Source organism: Volvox carteri (assembly GCF_000143455.1).
Source record: "Volvox carteri f. nagariensis unplaced genomic scaffold VOLCAscaffold_95, whole genome shotgun sequence".
NCBI classification, from domain to species: Eukaryota; Viridiplantae; Chlorophyta; class Chlorophyceae; order Chlamydomonadales; family Volvocaceae; genus Volvox; species Volvox carteri.
Genome location: NW_003307638.1, coordinates 35,711 through 51,504, shown reverse-complemented (window position 1 = coordinate 51,504; position 15,794 = coordinate 35,711). Strand labels below are relative to the sequence as shown.

The 15,794-nt window shown below is 60.0% G+C and overlaps 6 protein-coding genes across 6 annotated transcripts; 3 read left to right on the top strand and 3 right to left on the bottom strand.

Moving 5' to 3' along the window:
• Positions 1-1,545: 1,545 nt before the first annotated feature.
• VOLCADRAFT_99764 (uncharacterized protein) lies at positions 1,546-3,915 on the top strand (the record flags this gene model as incomplete). Its single annotated transcript, XM_002958466.1, has 6 exons — positions 1,546-1,575; positions 1,766-2,030; positions 2,109-2,193; positions 2,777-2,897; positions 2,965-3,386; positions 3,513-3,915. The coding sequence occupies 6 exons, from the start codon at positions 1,546-1,548 to the stop codon at positions 3,913-3,915; spliced, it is 1,326 nt and encodes a 441-aa protein (XP_002958512.1).
• A 165-nt stretch (positions 3,916-4,080) lies between these two features.
• Positions 4,081-6,084, top strand: VOLCADRAFT_108154 (uncharacterized protein; the record flags this gene model as incomplete). Its single annotated transcript, XM_002958465.1, has 2 exons — positions 4,081-5,432; positions 5,640-6,084. The coding sequence occupies 2 exons, from the start codon at positions 4,081-4,083 to the stop codon at positions 6,082-6,084; spliced, it is 1,797 nt and encodes a 598-aa protein (XP_002958511.1).
• A 313-nt stretch (positions 6,085-6,397) lies between these two features.
• VOLCADRAFT_99762 (uncharacterized protein) lies at positions 6,398-7,797 on the bottom strand (the record flags this gene model as incomplete). The annotated part of the gene is made up of 6 exons (XM_002958447.1): positions 6,398-6,403; positions 6,576-6,626; positions 6,712-6,813; positions 6,864-7,045; positions 7,116-7,300; positions 7,595-7,797. 6 exons carry the CDS (start codon positions 7,795-7,797, stop codon positions 6,398-6,400), a joined length of 729 nt encoding a protein of 242 aa, XP_002958493.1.
• A 274-nt stretch (positions 7,798-8,071) lies between these two features.
• Positions 8,072-10,660, bottom strand: VOLCADRAFT_99761 (uncharacterized protein; the record flags this gene model as incomplete). Its single annotated transcript, XM_002958446.1, has 6 exons — positions 8,072-8,398; positions 8,531-9,119; positions 9,199-9,401; positions 9,470-9,797; positions 9,906-10,382; positions 10,491-10,660. 6 exons carry the CDS (start codon positions 10,658-10,660, stop codon positions 8,072-8,074), a joined length of 2,094 nt encoding a protein of 697 aa, XP_002958492.1.
• A 118-nt stretch (positions 10,661-10,778) lies between these two features.
• On the bottom strand, positions 10,779-11,375 carry VOLCADRAFT_99760 (uncharacterized protein; the record flags this gene model as incomplete). The annotated part of the gene is made up of 1 exon (XM_002958445.1): positions 10,779-11,375. One exon carries the CDS (start codon positions 11,373-11,375, stop codon positions 10,779-10,781), a length of 597 nt encoding a protein of 198 aa, XP_002958491.1.
• A 247-nt stretch (positions 11,376-11,622) lies between these two features.
• VOLCADRAFT_99759 (uncharacterized protein) lies at positions 11,623-15,661 on the top strand (the record flags this gene model as incomplete). Its single annotated transcript, XM_002958464.1, has 5 exons — positions 11,623-12,478; positions 12,582-13,251; positions 13,437-13,694; positions 14,077-15,289; positions 15,353-15,661. 5 exons carry the CDS (start codon positions 11,623-11,625, stop codon positions 15,659-15,661), a joined length of 3,306 nt encoding a protein of 1,101 aa, XP_002958510.1.
• Between the last annotated feature and the right edge of the window lie 133 nt (positions 15,662-15,794).

The following is a 15,794-nucleotide window of genomic DNA, read 5'->3' as shown; positions in this document are numbered from 1 at the left end:
TCGCCCCCTGGGAGCTGGCCGTAACAAAGCTCGTCGGCCGCGGTAGCTGCTCAAGCTCGGGGTCCAGCTGCACTACTACCAGGTATCGTATACGAAAAATGGCTGGGCGTGGCTCCAGGTCAAAACGCACGCCTCTCGCCAATAGGCCTATGTCGACAGGCTCCGCCTCCTGGTCGAACGGATCGACCAAATGTGGATGATTAGGCTGATTAAACCGCCTGCGGAGGCCCTGCTGGCCCCGACCACCTTGATGATGAAAACCTCGGTGGCGCACACCGAGAGGGTTACGACCCGCGCGTCCTCTTAATGGCCTTCGGTAATCTTCCTCGTAACGGTCCACTGCAGAAGCGGATTGAGGCTAGTAAAAGCAAACGAATTGGTATGACTCCGTAGAATTCGGCCAGAGGTACGCGAAATGCTCGTTAAGCACAGAAGAGCTCGAGCCTGCTGTTCAGGTGAGCTGAATATATAGTATAGGAAAAATGTTAGGCTGGGCTGACCAAGCCTAGATGGTAAAACGAGTAGATCGTATAAAGTATTCGGGATCGAGTGTTCGACAGACGGCTGTGCGTAACACAGTATCGATTGTAAAAGTGACCGAATACACAAGCAAATCGACCCAGTAGAAAATGGCCCGAAATTGCTGAATGGTAGGGCGGCTGTGCGTAACACAGTATCGATTGTAAAAGTGACCGAATAGTGACCGAAGTGACCGGCTGTGCGTAACACTGCTGACCGGCTGCGGCTGGCGTGACCTAGCCTGCCTAACCTACCAAAAAGGGTGCTGGGAAAAGCAACCCGAATATCCCCTAGGCGACAGAACACCTAAGGTAAACCCCAAAACCGAACTTACTTGGTCTTCTAGCCTGATTTAGGCTTTACGGCTATGGAAGGCAGGGTGGCTTGGCGAAGTCCTGCAGGTAGCTTGGATGCTGACTAGACGGCACACGAACGGGCAAGTCGTAATACACAGCAAATAGCAACCCGCGAAAGGGGCCAAGATTCCCTCCAGGCAATCAATCAACAGCGATAATGATTTACCTTACCGACTGAGTTTGCCCGGCGTGAAGGATATGGGCGTTGAATGGCCCACACAGGAGTTCGGCTGGTGGAAAGAAGTTACTTATGCGGCTTACGAGAAGGGAGGACCGCACAGGGCTTGTTGTCTAGCTCAGAGAACTTTACAATGTTCCAATCATGAGCCGTAAAGCGACTTTTCCAAGCTCGCTGCCGGCTATAAATACCGAAGTCACGATGTCGATCACAGGAGGCCCTCAAAAGATAAGCCTCGAGTACGACCACGACGTATAGTCCACATATGACAAAAGTGAAACACCTTATAACCCGTGTGACAGAACATTCACACAAGAAATAAACAATTCACAAGTAAAGTACATAAACATACGCGAACGAGCGTACATTCTCGTCTCGTCCATAAGTCCATCAGCGAAGTGTAAGACAAGAACCAAACACCTTACGCGATTATACACGAAATTCGCGTATTCGCACCGATTATAACCTAAGACGATTAGAAAAGACGGTAAAATGAACGTGACGCTAAAATGTCGTGACAAGGTGAGGCGGGCTGACGCTGGGGCTGACCTTGGCTTTGTTGGCTCTGGGCTTGGCTCTGTGGCTGAGTTGCGCCGCTTCCGCCTTCGAAGGACCTCACCACTTCTTTTGCACGCAAGTAGTCATGCATGCTTGGCACCGGCGCCGCCAGCAGCGCCTTGGGCAAAAGGCTGAACCTGCTGCGCTCATGCAGGACTGTGATGTGCATCGTTATGAGCGATGCGGCCATGCAGAGCGAGAGCAGGACATCGCGGATGGCAACGAACAGCATGCAGAACAGAATGGCGCACTTGGCCGCTGGGCTGGACAGCAGGCGCTCCTGTGCCTTGGTGATGTCGGTCACAACGTAGCGGGACCCCAAGTTGAGCATCAGCATGCTGACCCCGGCAAAGAGTTTGCTGGTGTTCAGCTGCACAAGCAGGTCATACATGACCGCGGACGGCTAGGCGATTTGATTGGTAGACACGTTTTTTCCTTACATTGGGCTAGAAAATGCCGCCAATGCCGCCCGCGCACAATATCACATCACTGAGCAGGCTGGGTGGCTCCGATCAGCATGTCCACCTCGGCGCAAGCCATGGTGACGCAGCCTGCCATCAGCAGCCCGGCTGTCAAGTCCAGGTGGGCAGCCGCGGTGCTCACGGTGAAAGCTAGGAAGCACCCGAGGCGCTCAGACAGGATGCTGACCACGCACGTGGGATGCGGGTGGGTCATGCGCACACACACTGCGACCAGGTAAGTGACGAGGGCGGCGTAGACAGCTGCGCACGCCGAGCGCTCTGCGACGCTCCACAACATGCGGAGGAGAGGTTAGGGAGCAGACAGGGAGCAGACAGTTTCTGGACCCGGATATACGTCTTGTGAACGTTTTCTGGGACTTGCGTGCGCCCGCGCCGGTGCCCCGCCTACCACCACGTATGCTGATGGAATACAATTCTGTCAGCACTATTGTAAACTTGAGCAAGGACCAGGACCAGCACTGCGACTGAGTCACAATACCCATGGTGGAGTTCACGATGCTTTCAGACGCGTGGGGTGTGGACAGCTTCCGGCCGCCACGGCGGCGCCGCGCGGGGGCCGTGGGCAACGGCGACACGCGTAGCAGTATGGCAGCGGCCGCCCTGAACATCGCCGGGCTGGGCAGCTGCGCGCCCATGGGCTCCGAGCTGCTGGGCCCGGACACATACGGGCCCTACCCCGACAGGTTCATGTATGTGCGAGGCCACCCTCGGGGCCGGGAGGGCGACAGCGTGTGCAATGTGGTGGTCGGCCAGGAGTCACACTACGATGCGTCACTGGCACCCTTGGCGGCTACCCAGGCGCAGGTGGCAGGCCTCAGCAGCGGCGACCCGGCAACCTGATGCGTCACTGGCACCCTTGGCGGCTACCCAGGTGCAGGTGGCAGGCCTCAGCAGCAGCGACCCGGCAACCCTGCATCCCGATGGCGCATTCATGGAGTATGACGACTTTTACGGCTGGGACCACCAGTACACATCTGTTCTGGACGGCACTCGGGCAGGGCATGCAGGTGGCGGCCCTGGCGCCAGGTGGGGCTCACCGTGCATGACTACGAGCGAGCAGCTCACCGTGAATACTCGGGAGATGGATCAGGAGGGTGAGGCGCAGCAGGATGCGCAGCAGGCGGCAAAGGTGCTGAGCCCCCCCAGCAGTGTGGCCGAGGGCTACATCAACAGCACGGGCGCCAACGCCTCGCACATGAAGCACGTATGCGACCTGCTGCTGTACGTGCTCTCGGGCATTTTCCTCATCCTGATCATGGAGCAGTTCCTGTGGCTCGGCATGCGGATGAACAGGTAAGAGGGCTCCATGGCGACACAGGCGTGAATTTATGTGCAGGTTCATTATCCGCCGTACACCATTATCCAAGAGTGGATGGCCACCATCCAAGAGTTCCGCTCGTGCATGCAGAAGCGCACCAGCCGCGTGCAATCCTGCTTTGACGCCATCCTGGGTCGGTGCCGCAAGCGCATGCAGGCAGCAGTCAAAACTGGTGTGCTGTACATCGTGTTCGACGTCCCCGAATTCATGATTGGCCACCCCCCCTACAACATCTGCCAGTGCATCACTTACCTCATGGCCCAGCTGACAAAGGCAGGCTTCACCGTGCGCTACCTCTTCCCCCGGGCGCTCATCATTTGCTGGGGTGCTGCGGCTCCACCCCCACCCGTGCTGCCGCTGCCACCACCGCCCGTGCGGCTGCTTGAAGCAGCAGCACAGCATCGTCCACCACCTGCCGAGAACGGTGCTGGAGCCGCTGGACCCCTTGCGCCGCGGGCAGTGCTTGACAAGAAGCCAGGCGGCAAGCTGACCTTGGACATATGACATAGGGCTCTGAGGTAGGCTAGCCAAGTTTTTTTTTTTGGGGGGGTGTCCCAACTTTGAGAGAGCCGCCTAGAGGTATGGCACAGAGCGTTTTCTATTCTCATCATAAACCAAGGTGTACAAGAAGCTCTGCTGAGCTCTGCTGATTGCGGGGTAGAAGCAGCTATGTCCACGCCAGATGAAGGTCGTGGCGGCAGGCAGCACTACATTGCAAACGGTTCGTATGGCTGCGTGATGCACCCGCACGTCCCATGCAGTGACGGCTCCAGGACCAGCGCCGGAGTGCCCCTGGTCTCCAAGATATTCGGCAGCTCGCATCATGCAAAGGAGGAGTACGATATACACAACACCATGGCTGCCAAGGCTGACCGGCATGGCAGATTTACGGTTCGGCTAGCGCAGATGTGCCCCATGGCAACTGACAGCGTGCCGCCAGAGGAACTGGGCAAATGTGGCCAGGACCTGACGAACAGCTTCCAGGGGCAATCCATGCTCACCCAGTTGGTTTACGAGGACGGAGGCATTGCTCTGAATGAGTGCGCGTCCAAGGGTGTGCCGCTTGCAGACGTGGTGCGGGGACTGCGAACCGTGCTCATGGGGATTGGGAGGCTGGCGGCCCAACAGCTTGTCCACCTAGACATCAAGCCACGCAACATGGTGTACAACAAGGACGGCAGGGTGCTGCTCATCGACTTTGGCCTGATGACCGCCTTCGGGGATGTGTATGGCAACAGGAACCACAGCATCTTGAAAACCCAGTACGAGTACTACCCTCCAGAGTTCGAACTGTACTCGCAGTGGATCGGTGGTGCGGCCCCTCAATCTGCTGACCTGAACTTTGGGTTGCACATGCAGACGTTTCAGAGACTGAGCCAACGTGCCTTTGAAGAGCACACCACGCCTGCCACCCGACGCAACATCGGCAGGTACCTCAACAATGAAGAGTGCGCCGCGCAGGCATACACGCTGAGCAACACGTTGACGGTGTCCGGCGGCTTGAATACCGACTACCTGAACCAAAACCTAGGCCAGATCTACGTGTATTCCTTTGGCATCTCCATGGCCGAGCTGGTTGTTTCGTACATGCGGAAGGAGGCATTGCGACCTGATGAAGCGGACCTAGCCACGGCCATCATGGCGCTAGCCCGCAAGATGATGCACTTTGTACCCCATAAGCGCCCTACTGCTGTCACGAGCCTGAAACTGTATGACGCTACGATCAAGCCGCTGCTTCCCAAGCGCCGCAGCACGGTGCAGGCGACAGCCGCCAGCCGGGACAGACATGCTAGACGCGCTCCTCACAACACTGCCAAGCCCAAGCCAAAGCTGGGGAGCAAGTCGTGCGACATTGTTGACTGCACCATAGTCATCCTGCACAGCAAGGGCATCCGCCGGGTGGTCAGCATTGTGTCGGGTCGCCAGATCACTGTTGGCGGTGCTGTGTTCAGGAGCGTCTGCGAACAGTTCGGCACGGACTGGTTGGTGCAGTATCTAGTTGCAGCGGGTGTTGCGAAGAAGTGAGGCTGTGCGGGTTGTGTGGGGGCTGTGTGGGCCCGCGTGGCAGAGCGTGGATAAAAGGGCAATGCGCAAATTTTCTGGGGTGTTACTATATCTTGCTCCCTGGCATCTCGTCCAACGGCCCTTCATAACACACACGTGCGCATGGTCAAGGCGCCCCATCCCCCGTCCACCCCGTGTATGGGCAACGTGCCTGCCGCAAGCAGCGGAGTGAAGCTGACAATGGATGACGCGATCACCTACTTGCTGATCTTCAGCCTGGTCGTGCTGCTGTGCTACACACTGTTCTACCTGTACAACATCTACTATGGCCCATCCGCATGCCCCGTGAGCAAGACCGCGGGTGAAGCCTTTGCGCAGCAGGGGCCCAAGCGTGCAGTGATGGCGGGCTCCAGCCGCTGCGGCTGGACGGTGAAACAGATCCCCGAATGGGAGGCGCTGGTGGCCTCCAAGGCCAGCGCGGGCCGTGTGGAGCCCGCCCCTGCCATCTGCTTCATGGACCAGGATGATGCATGTGCATCTCTCGCATCCGCACACGGAGTGGCGAGCTATCCAACGCTGCTGGTCCTCAACCAAGACGGCTCTCTGGTGCTCAAGAGCCCGGGCTACAAGGACCGCGTGGCACTGGTGCAGCTGCTGTCGGGCATGTAGGCGCCAACGCACCCGGCAGGCGGGACAAACAAATCCGCATAAGGAATCCACCTTCGCATTACTGATACCGATCACCCCAGCCCTGCCCAAAACAGACCCCCCTCGACGCCACAAGCGCTGCTGCCATTGTCCGCCTCGCTGCACCTGGAGCCATGGCTTCAGCATACAAGGAAGCGAGAGTGCAGGGTGACTGCCGCCTGGATGCTGCGGTGGCTGCAAGGCTTGACGAGATCATCGCGAGCCACAGGTGCTTCCAAGAGGAGCCATTTGATGCTCTGCACAGCGCGCCGCCTGCGTCGCACGGTCCGAGGCATCACGGCTGGGGAAGGCGTAGCGGCCGCGGGGGGCGTGGGTACGCTCGCGCTCCGGGCCGCAGCGGCGGCTTTGCTGCTGGAGGAACGCTAGCGGTTGGCACGGTAGGATAGCACCCAGCGGGCGGAGCAGCAGCCCCTGCAAGGCGACAGGCTGCGTCTAGAGCTCATATCCCTCACCAACAAGGCAAACGGCTCGAACAGGGCAGTCATCTGGGACAAACTCCACCGCTGCATGGCGGCCAGCATGGCTGCCAACGTTGCTAGCATGCTGCTGGCATGCTGCACCAGGCAGCACAGCTACACCAAGGTGTACCTCTCCCTCCTGGCTGACGTGTTCTCCATGAAGGGTGAGGGCGTCGCGGCCTGTGTGCACGTTTTTGTGGATGCGTTCTTCGGCATGGCTGCCGACACAGTGCTGCTGGACCGTGTGGGGCACGAGCACGACGTGCAGAGGGAGTACGACACCTTCTGCACGGCGGTGAAGGAAAAAGCAGCGCTCATGGCGTGATGCAGGGTGTCCATGCAGCTCCTGAGCGGACCCCTTGGAGCGGCTGCATATGAAGGTGGTGCGCCTGGCGAAGACCACATGAGCCAGTTACAGGCCTTCTTGGCCAAGGGCCTGGACGCTGCAAGCTGTCCCGATCGTCCTGTTGGCGTGCGGAGCCTGGTGGTCGAGCTGCTGCTGGAGGCCATGCCTTGCTTGCATCTTGCCTGCACCGTGGACCTCAAGGCGAGTCTGACCACCACTGCACCCCAGCTGATGCCCATTGTCAGCATGAAGATGCGGTTCAAGCTGCAGGACCTGCTGCGTGGTGTGGCTGACCCCGTGCCGCCTCCCCATACCAGTGGTGGCCAAGATCTCAGGCGGCAGGTCGCGCCACCGGCCTGGCGGCCCTCTGAGCCTGATGGGGCCAGCAGGTGGCAGCATGACAGGGGGCGGCATCGCCCCTCCGGGCACTGTAGGCCCCCTCGCTTGCGTGGCGGTCGCCACTACACCCTAGGTTATGCTGAAAATGGAAACCCGACCTGACCAACCCGACCTAGGTGCATCAGTGTATCAGGCTGGCAGGGGGCTCGAAAAGTAGGATCTCAGCGTGTTCTCCCGCTCTTGCGGGGGCATTGCCTCGGCCCTATCAGCCAGCTCGAGCAAGCGGCGGTACGCAGGCATGTCTCGGCGGCGCAGGTCGTCCAGGTACCTGCGGTGCCGCCTCTCCACGACCAGGCCACGCGTGTCCTTGTCGCCACTCACATAGGATCCCCCCATCACATCGGCGTACTCTTGCAGCTTGCCAGCGATTTTCTGTGTCGCGTCCATGGAGGCAGCATACATGGTCCGCGGGATTGCATTGATTGTCCTGATAACCGCTTCCAGCAGGGGGCTCGCTGCATCAGCGCCCATGCCAGGCTGGTGGGTGTTATGCCGTGGACCTGCTTCAACAGCACATATTGTTCGGGGCACACATCACGCGTTTTGTAGGGAATGGAAGCCGCCTTTTGCCTTTGTCTTTGGAAAAGGACAACGTGATTTTTTTCCTTTTTTCATGTGCCCAGAAGGCCTTCTTCACCATGCTGTGCGGACGCTGTACGGCTACTCTTCCGATACATGAAAACAAAAAATGTTGCCTAGGGCCCTGAACATCGCAACCTCCGCCGTTTGGAGTCCGTTTCCAGTTCTAGACTTTTGCAGCAACCAGCTGCGGGTCCACGCCCTGCATGAAGGCTCCCAGGACAATACTCATGTAAGCAAAGCTTGACTTGATGATGACTGCGTTGGCCATTGCTGTGCACGCCTCTCCGCGAGCGCAAGCCTCAATGCGCATCTGCAACATGTTATTGCGGCCAGGCGGCATTGTTGCAAAGCCGCGAGTCCTGGGATCGACCCTCTGCAGGGGCATCAGTGTCTTGAACATCTGAAGCGTGGGGGGAGTCAGCACGGACTCGCAGTGGCGTAGCACGGCCTGCAGAGCCGCCAGCAGGCCTCCCACCACCCCGTCCAACACCTGCGCAAGCTGGGCCGGGACACCAGGCGCCGGGCGCCGCTCCCATCATTCTGGGGCCCGTTGCGCATGGGGATGAATGTTCAGCTTCTGGAGCGGCAGCCCAGCGCCAGGGCCCTGCCATCCACGGTACACCCACCCTATGTAAAACGCCAGCTTGAGAATCTGCCGCAGGAGCAAAATGTCCCGGTCGCCAAGGGCTGGCAGCATGTTGCGCAGCACATGGCACGGGTTGAGGCACCTGGTCTGAAGCGTGTTGTGCAGGTCGGCGCTGATGTCACCGCGCCCGCTCAGCACACACAGCGAGGCGATAGGAACCTGGATATGGTGGTTGATGCTCACGGTGGAGCTGTTGCGGAGCTGCTGCACCATGCTGTCCTCCAGGATCCAGGCGTACCTGTTGCAGTCATCGTACGGCCCCATGAACCAGACATCGTTCACGTCCACGTCCTCAAACTCCAGCATGGTAATATCCTCGCGGTTGATCAGCGGGGGTGCAGTGCCGGTCAGCAGCCGCACCTTGTGCCAGCACTTCAGCGGGAAGGCCACATCCGGCGGCAGCATGCTCCACTGCGGCACCACCAGCAGTGCACCGCGGCCCACGTTGCACTCTGCATCGTTCAGGTGGAAAGCAGGGGGCAGCGCCCGCATACCACTCCCTTGCCTCAGGCCACCCTGGCGCATCTGGTTTGGAAGGCGGCACACCGCCCGCATGCAGCACGTACTGTGCACCGTGTACAACATCGGCAATGTACAGGTGGCGGGCCAGGTGCGCAGGGTCCCTGTCGGCGTTGGCGGTGCACCTGGGCGCGGCACGGTCGAGGTATCCCAGCACTCCGACGCGGTTACGGGTGCCGGGGCTGACAGGCTGCATGTAGTGTGGGATGTACGAGTCACCCATGGGCCAGGCCGCTGTGTTGCCAGCCGTCACGAGCAGCACGTAGTGCCCCAGGGCCTGGCCATGCGACCCTGCCACGGTATGGTACATGACTTGGTAATGGGAAACCTGGCGGCTGCGGGAGTGCCGATGGTGTCACGGATGCCCGTTGTGTGCGCAGCATGTGTCACCCTTACAAACACTGTGCCCTCCAGGTCATCCGCCATAGCACCACCGACGGCCGTGTACAGATGGACCTTCAGGCCCAGGAGAAGGCCCAGCAGCATGGCCATGCCCGCTGGGATGTAGCCCACGTCCTGGCGCCCACCGCTTGCAGCCACTGTCAGGGCCGCCCTGTACTCATCAGCCGCCGGGCCAAGTATCTCGGCTGACACTGGAACGTTGGTCAGCACATCCTGCGCCGGTTGGCCGTTCCTAACCTGCGCCACGTAGTCGTCGATCCTCACGAGTTCTGTTATCAGTGCCTGATTGTTGTACATGTTCCACATCGACTGGGTGCAGATGCTTCACAGGCGCATGGCAACCGCTTCATCATGTGCCGTGAGGACGTCTGCATACTCGGCACCGAGCGTGATGCCCAGGCAGTGGAAGAGGCAGTGGCTGTCACCTGACGTCTGCAGCGTCAGGACGTGCTCCAACGTGTTGGTGACGACCTTTGGGTGCGGCATGGAGTACATCCTAGGTGTGGCATGATGCACCGTGATGCCCTCACGGGCACACACCAGCGCTTCCACGCTGCCCGCCTGCTTGATGTGCTGCATCGGCTGGTGTGCGCGCTTGTTGGGAGACGGCGGAGGTGCGTCGGCTGAGCCTTCGGGGGAGGAACGCGGCAACCTAGCAGTGTTGCGCAGCGGAGTTTGCTCCTGCTCCTTGTGCCTCTGCTCCCGCTCCTTCTGCTGCTGCTCCCGCTCCTTCTGCCTCTGCTCCCGCTCCTTCTGCCTCTGCTCCCGCAACTTCTGCTGCTCCTTCTCATTGTCCGTCTGCTTCTTCTGCTGCTCCTTCTCCCGCGGCCATGGCCGTGGTCGAGGCACGGCAGCGGCATCAGAGCGAGGCTTGCGTGGGGCAGCTTTACGGACGTGGCCCTGCTGCCTGGAGCGCGTGAAGACGCAGATTTGCTGCCTTACATGTTCTTGTTGGGCTCGCATTGCATTGCTACCCCAGTGCATGACACGCGGTTGGCAGATAAGTGGCTCTCACCGGCTCATCACTGGATCACGGTACTTGGCACCCATGTCACGGATTCCGCCGTCACGTGCGCCCTTGTGAGAAGCCAAAAATTCAATCCAGGGATTGGCCTGTGTGCACCTACCGTCACTGCGGCGGAAGCACTTTGTCCTATGCTCTCTGTCGACCGGACACGGCTGCATTCGGATGGTTGCTGACGTCACGACCTCAGCAGGGCGAGGTGCTTACATTACAGTCTACCCATATTTTACGCGATTCACGTACACGGTGGCGGGGGTATATTTGCGTATGTTGTTGGTTTTACTGCTGGGCAAGCGCTGCCCCGCCCGCTGGTTGGCTACCGAGCAGCCGCGTGTACAAATCGGGAGCCACACGATGGAGCGTGGCGAGCAAGGCGTCTAGGCGCTTGTACTCCAGCTTCATCTTTCCAAAGAGCTTCGGGTCCAGGGTGTACACGTCCTCCACCGTCTGGTTGCCCACCGGGTCTACCAGGGCCGTGCGGACCACTCTGCCCACGTACGGGTCCTTGGCCTCTTCATAATCTGCCTCTGCAACTGCCTGTAGCTCGTCACTGGAGTTGCTCGTCTTGCCAGTAGCATTGCGGATGAGGTTGTCAATGGGCGCCACGATCAGCGTGCGAGCGTCACTTGGCAGTGCCAGCAGCTTTGCGAATGCTTCAGTGTCGAGGGTGTTCTGCTCCGAGAACTGGTCAGCCATGTCAGCCGTGTCATGGCCCAGGTGTGCTGCCCACACCAGCAGCGACAGCAGGATGCACACCACCAGCTCAAAGTCAATGTTGCTGAGGGACTGCCGCGTCCATGCAACATGCCGCAGGAACACTAGCGCCGTCGCCAGGGTAGCCAGCGCCACCAGAGCCGCTGCAGACTGGCGGTGCATGGATGATGTGGTGTGCGCTCACAGGACCTTCTGATTCTGCCCGTGCAAAATTGAGCCGTGACTTTGAGCGCTGCGCAAATGCAAATGGGCGGCCGGCTGTCTACAACAATATTGTCCCCCCGTTGTAAGGCTGCCCCGAAAGGACAAGCAGGTCTACACACCACCCTACACACCCCAGATTGCCTACGATGCCACACAGAGAGCGGTTTCTATTCTCAATATAGTCTAGGGGCGAAGGAATCTCACGATGGTCCTGACTGTGTTCTACGACATTGATGGCACGATAGTGGGCAACGTCCTGCCCCAGGTTGTTGAGTGGCACTTGGTGCAGCGCTACCAGCCGTCACGCAAGCCCATGTTCAAGGCCAGCCTCGTGGATGTGCTGCAGCACCACCTGGTGCGCCCCCGCTTCGCCGACTTTCACAACGGCCTGTCTGCCGCCCTGCCCCACGTCGAGTTCTTCGTGTACACGGCGTCGGACCATGTGTGGGCGCACGTGCTGGTGCCGTGCATCGAGAAGGCACTGGGGATCAAGTTCAACCGACCCATCTTCACACGCCAGCACCTCGTGGACGACGGGGCGGGCGACCGGCACAAGTCCATCGTGCACGTTGCCCCCATGGCACACCGAGCCCTCGCAAAGAAGGGCTACCAGGTCAGAGCCGCGGACATGCTGCAGGACACCGTCCTTATCGACAACAACAACCTGCTAGTTGCCGCGGAATACGGGCACACGCTGCACTGCCCAACATACAACTACGTGCTGTACCAGGACGTGTTGCGGCACGTGCCGCTGAGTGCACTGAGGGAGAACATGCTGGCCATCCAGGAGGAGCTTAGGGTGTGCGGCCTGTTCCCCCCGGTGCACAAGCAGATGTCGGAGGAGGCCTTTACCGCCCATTACTACGCCGTGCTGCACCAGGCCGTGACGTCTGCAGCCCGTGATTGCCGCGATGGCTGGAAGGACGTGTTCTGGTCCATGCTGTTGCGCTGCGCAGTGTCTGTCGCATCAAAGCGTGGATTTAAGGGCAATGCAGTAGAGGTTATCAACCAAAAGCTGCAAAAGCAGCTGCAGCGCCATGCCTCGGAGCAGAAGCATTCAGGTAAAAGGAGAGCCGGAGATGAGTGAAGGCGCGGCCCAGCAGCCCCGCACCGTGCTTGTGTTTGATGTTGGCATCCGTAACCTCGCGTACTGTCTCCTGCGAGTCCAGCCTGGCTTCATGGCTGAGAAAAGGGCCGCAAAGTCGCGCAAGCCGAGCCCTAAGGGCCGGGATATCAGTTGTGTTGGAGAGGAGACATCTACGGTGGAGCAGCAGCAGCGGCCCGTCGAGGTGTTGGACTGGGGCTTGATCCGGCTGGTGGAGGACGGCTGCAAGGCGGTGAAGATCGACCTCGATGAGATATGCGCGTCGTTGTTCAAGGATCTGGCGCAGCGGATGAGCAGCGGCGGCGTGTGGTGGAGCGCCACGGGCAGTCTGATGGACGCGGTGGTAATAGAGAACCAGCCCGTGCTGAAAAAACCCACTATGAAGACGCTGCAAGTGCTGATATATGGCTACTTTCAACAGGTCCGTGTGCGGTCAGACCACCCCTGGAGGGTTCGGAGGGTGGCTTTCATATCAGCCTGCAGCAAGCTGCGGGTGATGGGTGCGGTTCTTGTAAGCGCAGGCAAGCGCAAAGCGCCCATCGTGCCCAAGTGCAGCGGCACCCTGCATGCGGGCGAAGAGTCAGCGCCAGGCCCCCAAACACCCCAAAACACCAGCCCCCAATCAGCTCCAGGCCCCCAAAACATCGCAAAGACCTATCGTGACAACAAGGCGTCTGGCATCGCCACCGCTCGGGCGTACCTGCAGTCCCAAGTTCAAGACCAAGACAGGTGGGTGACTTTCATGGAATCACATGCCAAGAAGGACGACCTGTGCGACAGCATGCTCCTCGCCATAGTGCACGCCGAGCATGGTGCCTGAAAACATTCATGAAGCATCCGCAGTGTTTCTGTTTTGAACCTCTATACACAGCTCACACGCGGTCAGAGAGTTGATTTGCGGCTTGGGTGAACAGGACTGTCGAAGCGGGCATAAAGGGAGCGATCAAGATTGCAGGACCAATGACCCCCCGCCCTGCATGTGAAGACGAGGACAGCCGCGAAGATGACGGCGCCAACGAGTCACAAAGAGTGTGCCACATCCTAGACACGGACAAGGCCGCATTCTATGGGGATGTTTGGCGCCTGCTGCCGGTACGGCGTCACCCGCCGCTCCATGCCCAAGCTTGTGAGCACGATGTACAGGGCGGTGAAGGCCCTGCCCCTACCGTGCAGTGAGTGTGACAAGCCACGCCTATACCTGATACTCAGCAGCCCGGGAGGCACCCTGTACGACGCTTTTGGCGCGTATGACCACCTGTGCAATCTGGCACGGTGCTGTTCAAGCGGCTTGTGATGCAGAACTCGTCCGGTGGCGTCTCTGGCAAGTATGCAGACATGCAGGATGAGGTCAGCACGTGTCGTTGGCTGAGGCGCAAGCTGTGCCGCCTGTACACGCAGCACTCGACCGAGATGAAGAGGCTGTACTTCTAGCTCGCGCTCCCATCTGCGTTGAAAGCCACCCAAGAAAACTCTCGCGCTTCACTCAGAAGTCTCAGCCAGTTCCTCACACAGTCACAGCGTGTCGCACCTTACCCGCTGCAACACGACGCGCAGCATGCACAAGCTAGAGGCAGAGGACCTGTTGGGCATGCAGCTCCTGATGAACCCCAAAAAGAAGGCCAGCATAGACGCCATGTCGGTGGCGTCCAGCTATGTGTCCCGTAACAGCAGCCGCCGTGCTGCGGGCGCAAAGTGCAGCCCCAGCGCCAGGAACAAGGACAAAGCACCCTCGGCGGGCTCTTCATCACGCTCCTCCGCCTCGTCCTCGGAGTCTCTGTGCAGCGGGAGCGGTGGCGGCGGGGATGAGGGCGGCGAGACGTACTACGAGGAGGAGGTGGAGGAGGAGGAGGAGGATGGGTTGCAGTCTCAGGGATCCCTGCCGCTCTCCTCCGTGTCCGGCAGGGCCAGGCAGGCCAGGCAGGACCCGCCGCAGTCTGCCGCCAGACCAGCTGCCGCCGCAAAGGCGCGAGGCAGGCCCGCGCCCGCGCCCGCGCCCACGAGCCGGCAGCCCTCCTCGTCCAGCGTGTCCTCCACAACCAGCGGGTCGTCTGACGCGTCCATGACATCGTCCATGGTGTCGCAGCTGCGCCGCATGCAGAAGCAGCTCAGTCAGGAGGAGATCCTGGCCATGAAGCGCGAGCTGCTCTACCAGTTTGAGTGCATCGAGCACAAGGGCACCAAGCTGCCTAAGAAGTTAACCATGGCGTCAAGCCTGGACGACATGTGCACCGAGTACGAGCACCTGAAGTGCGACTGCGAGATGGACGTGTCCGTGCAGTTCCAATGCAGGATGCTGATGGCGGTCGTGTCGGGCGTCGAGTTCCTCAACGGCCGCTTCGACCCATTTGACATCAAGCTGGATGGCTGGTCAGAGAGCATCACCGACAACATCGGCGACTATGATGAGATCTTTGAGGAGCTGCACGAAAAGTACAAGGGCAAGGCCAGGGTTGCCCCCGAGCTGAAGCTGCTCATGGCGCTGGGCGGCAGCGCCATCATGTTCCACATCAGCAAGAAGATGTTTGGCTCTCTGCCCGGCGCCGAGGCGGTCATGCGGCAGAACCCGGAGCTAGCGTGGCAGTTTGCTGCGGCGGCGGTGGCCTCAGCGGACGACGGGGGCCAGGTTGGCGGGCATGCAGGCCATGCAGGCCACGGCGGTGGCATCATGGGGCTCGTGGGCTCGCTGTTTGGGGGCAGCAGCGGCGGCGGTGGCGGGGTGGGCGACTTCCTGGGATCCATGTTTGGCGCTCCATCTGCTGGCGGTCCAGTGCGGGCCGCAGCAGCCCCCTCACCGCCCCCTCTCCCCCACATGGTCCCACCTCCCCTGCAGCCGCAGGCCACACGCCCTGTGATGCGTGGGCCCAACATGGATGACATCCTCGGCGACATCAACCTGCAGGCCATTCTCGGTCAAGCAGGCGCGGGCGCCACGGTGAAGACACCTACACCCGCGAGCCCCCACACGGTTGACCGCGTGGAGATGATGAGCAACGTGTCGGAGTCTGAGCTGAGCGAGCTGCAGGACACGGTGTCCATGTGCGGCGTGTTTGTGCGCAAGGCTCCCAGTGTAGCTGCCAGCCGTCGGGGCACCCGGGGTGGCGGCTTGACTGTGACAAAGAAACAGAGCATCGACATATAAACACGTTGAACAAGAGCGGACCGCGTCACCATCAGTGATTTTTTTTTCATTTAGGGGGGGTCTCAATTTATTCCAACCTAAGTAACAAAGTTGCTAGCGTCGCCGTTATGTATTCCTTAAGAGTGGGGTGCTG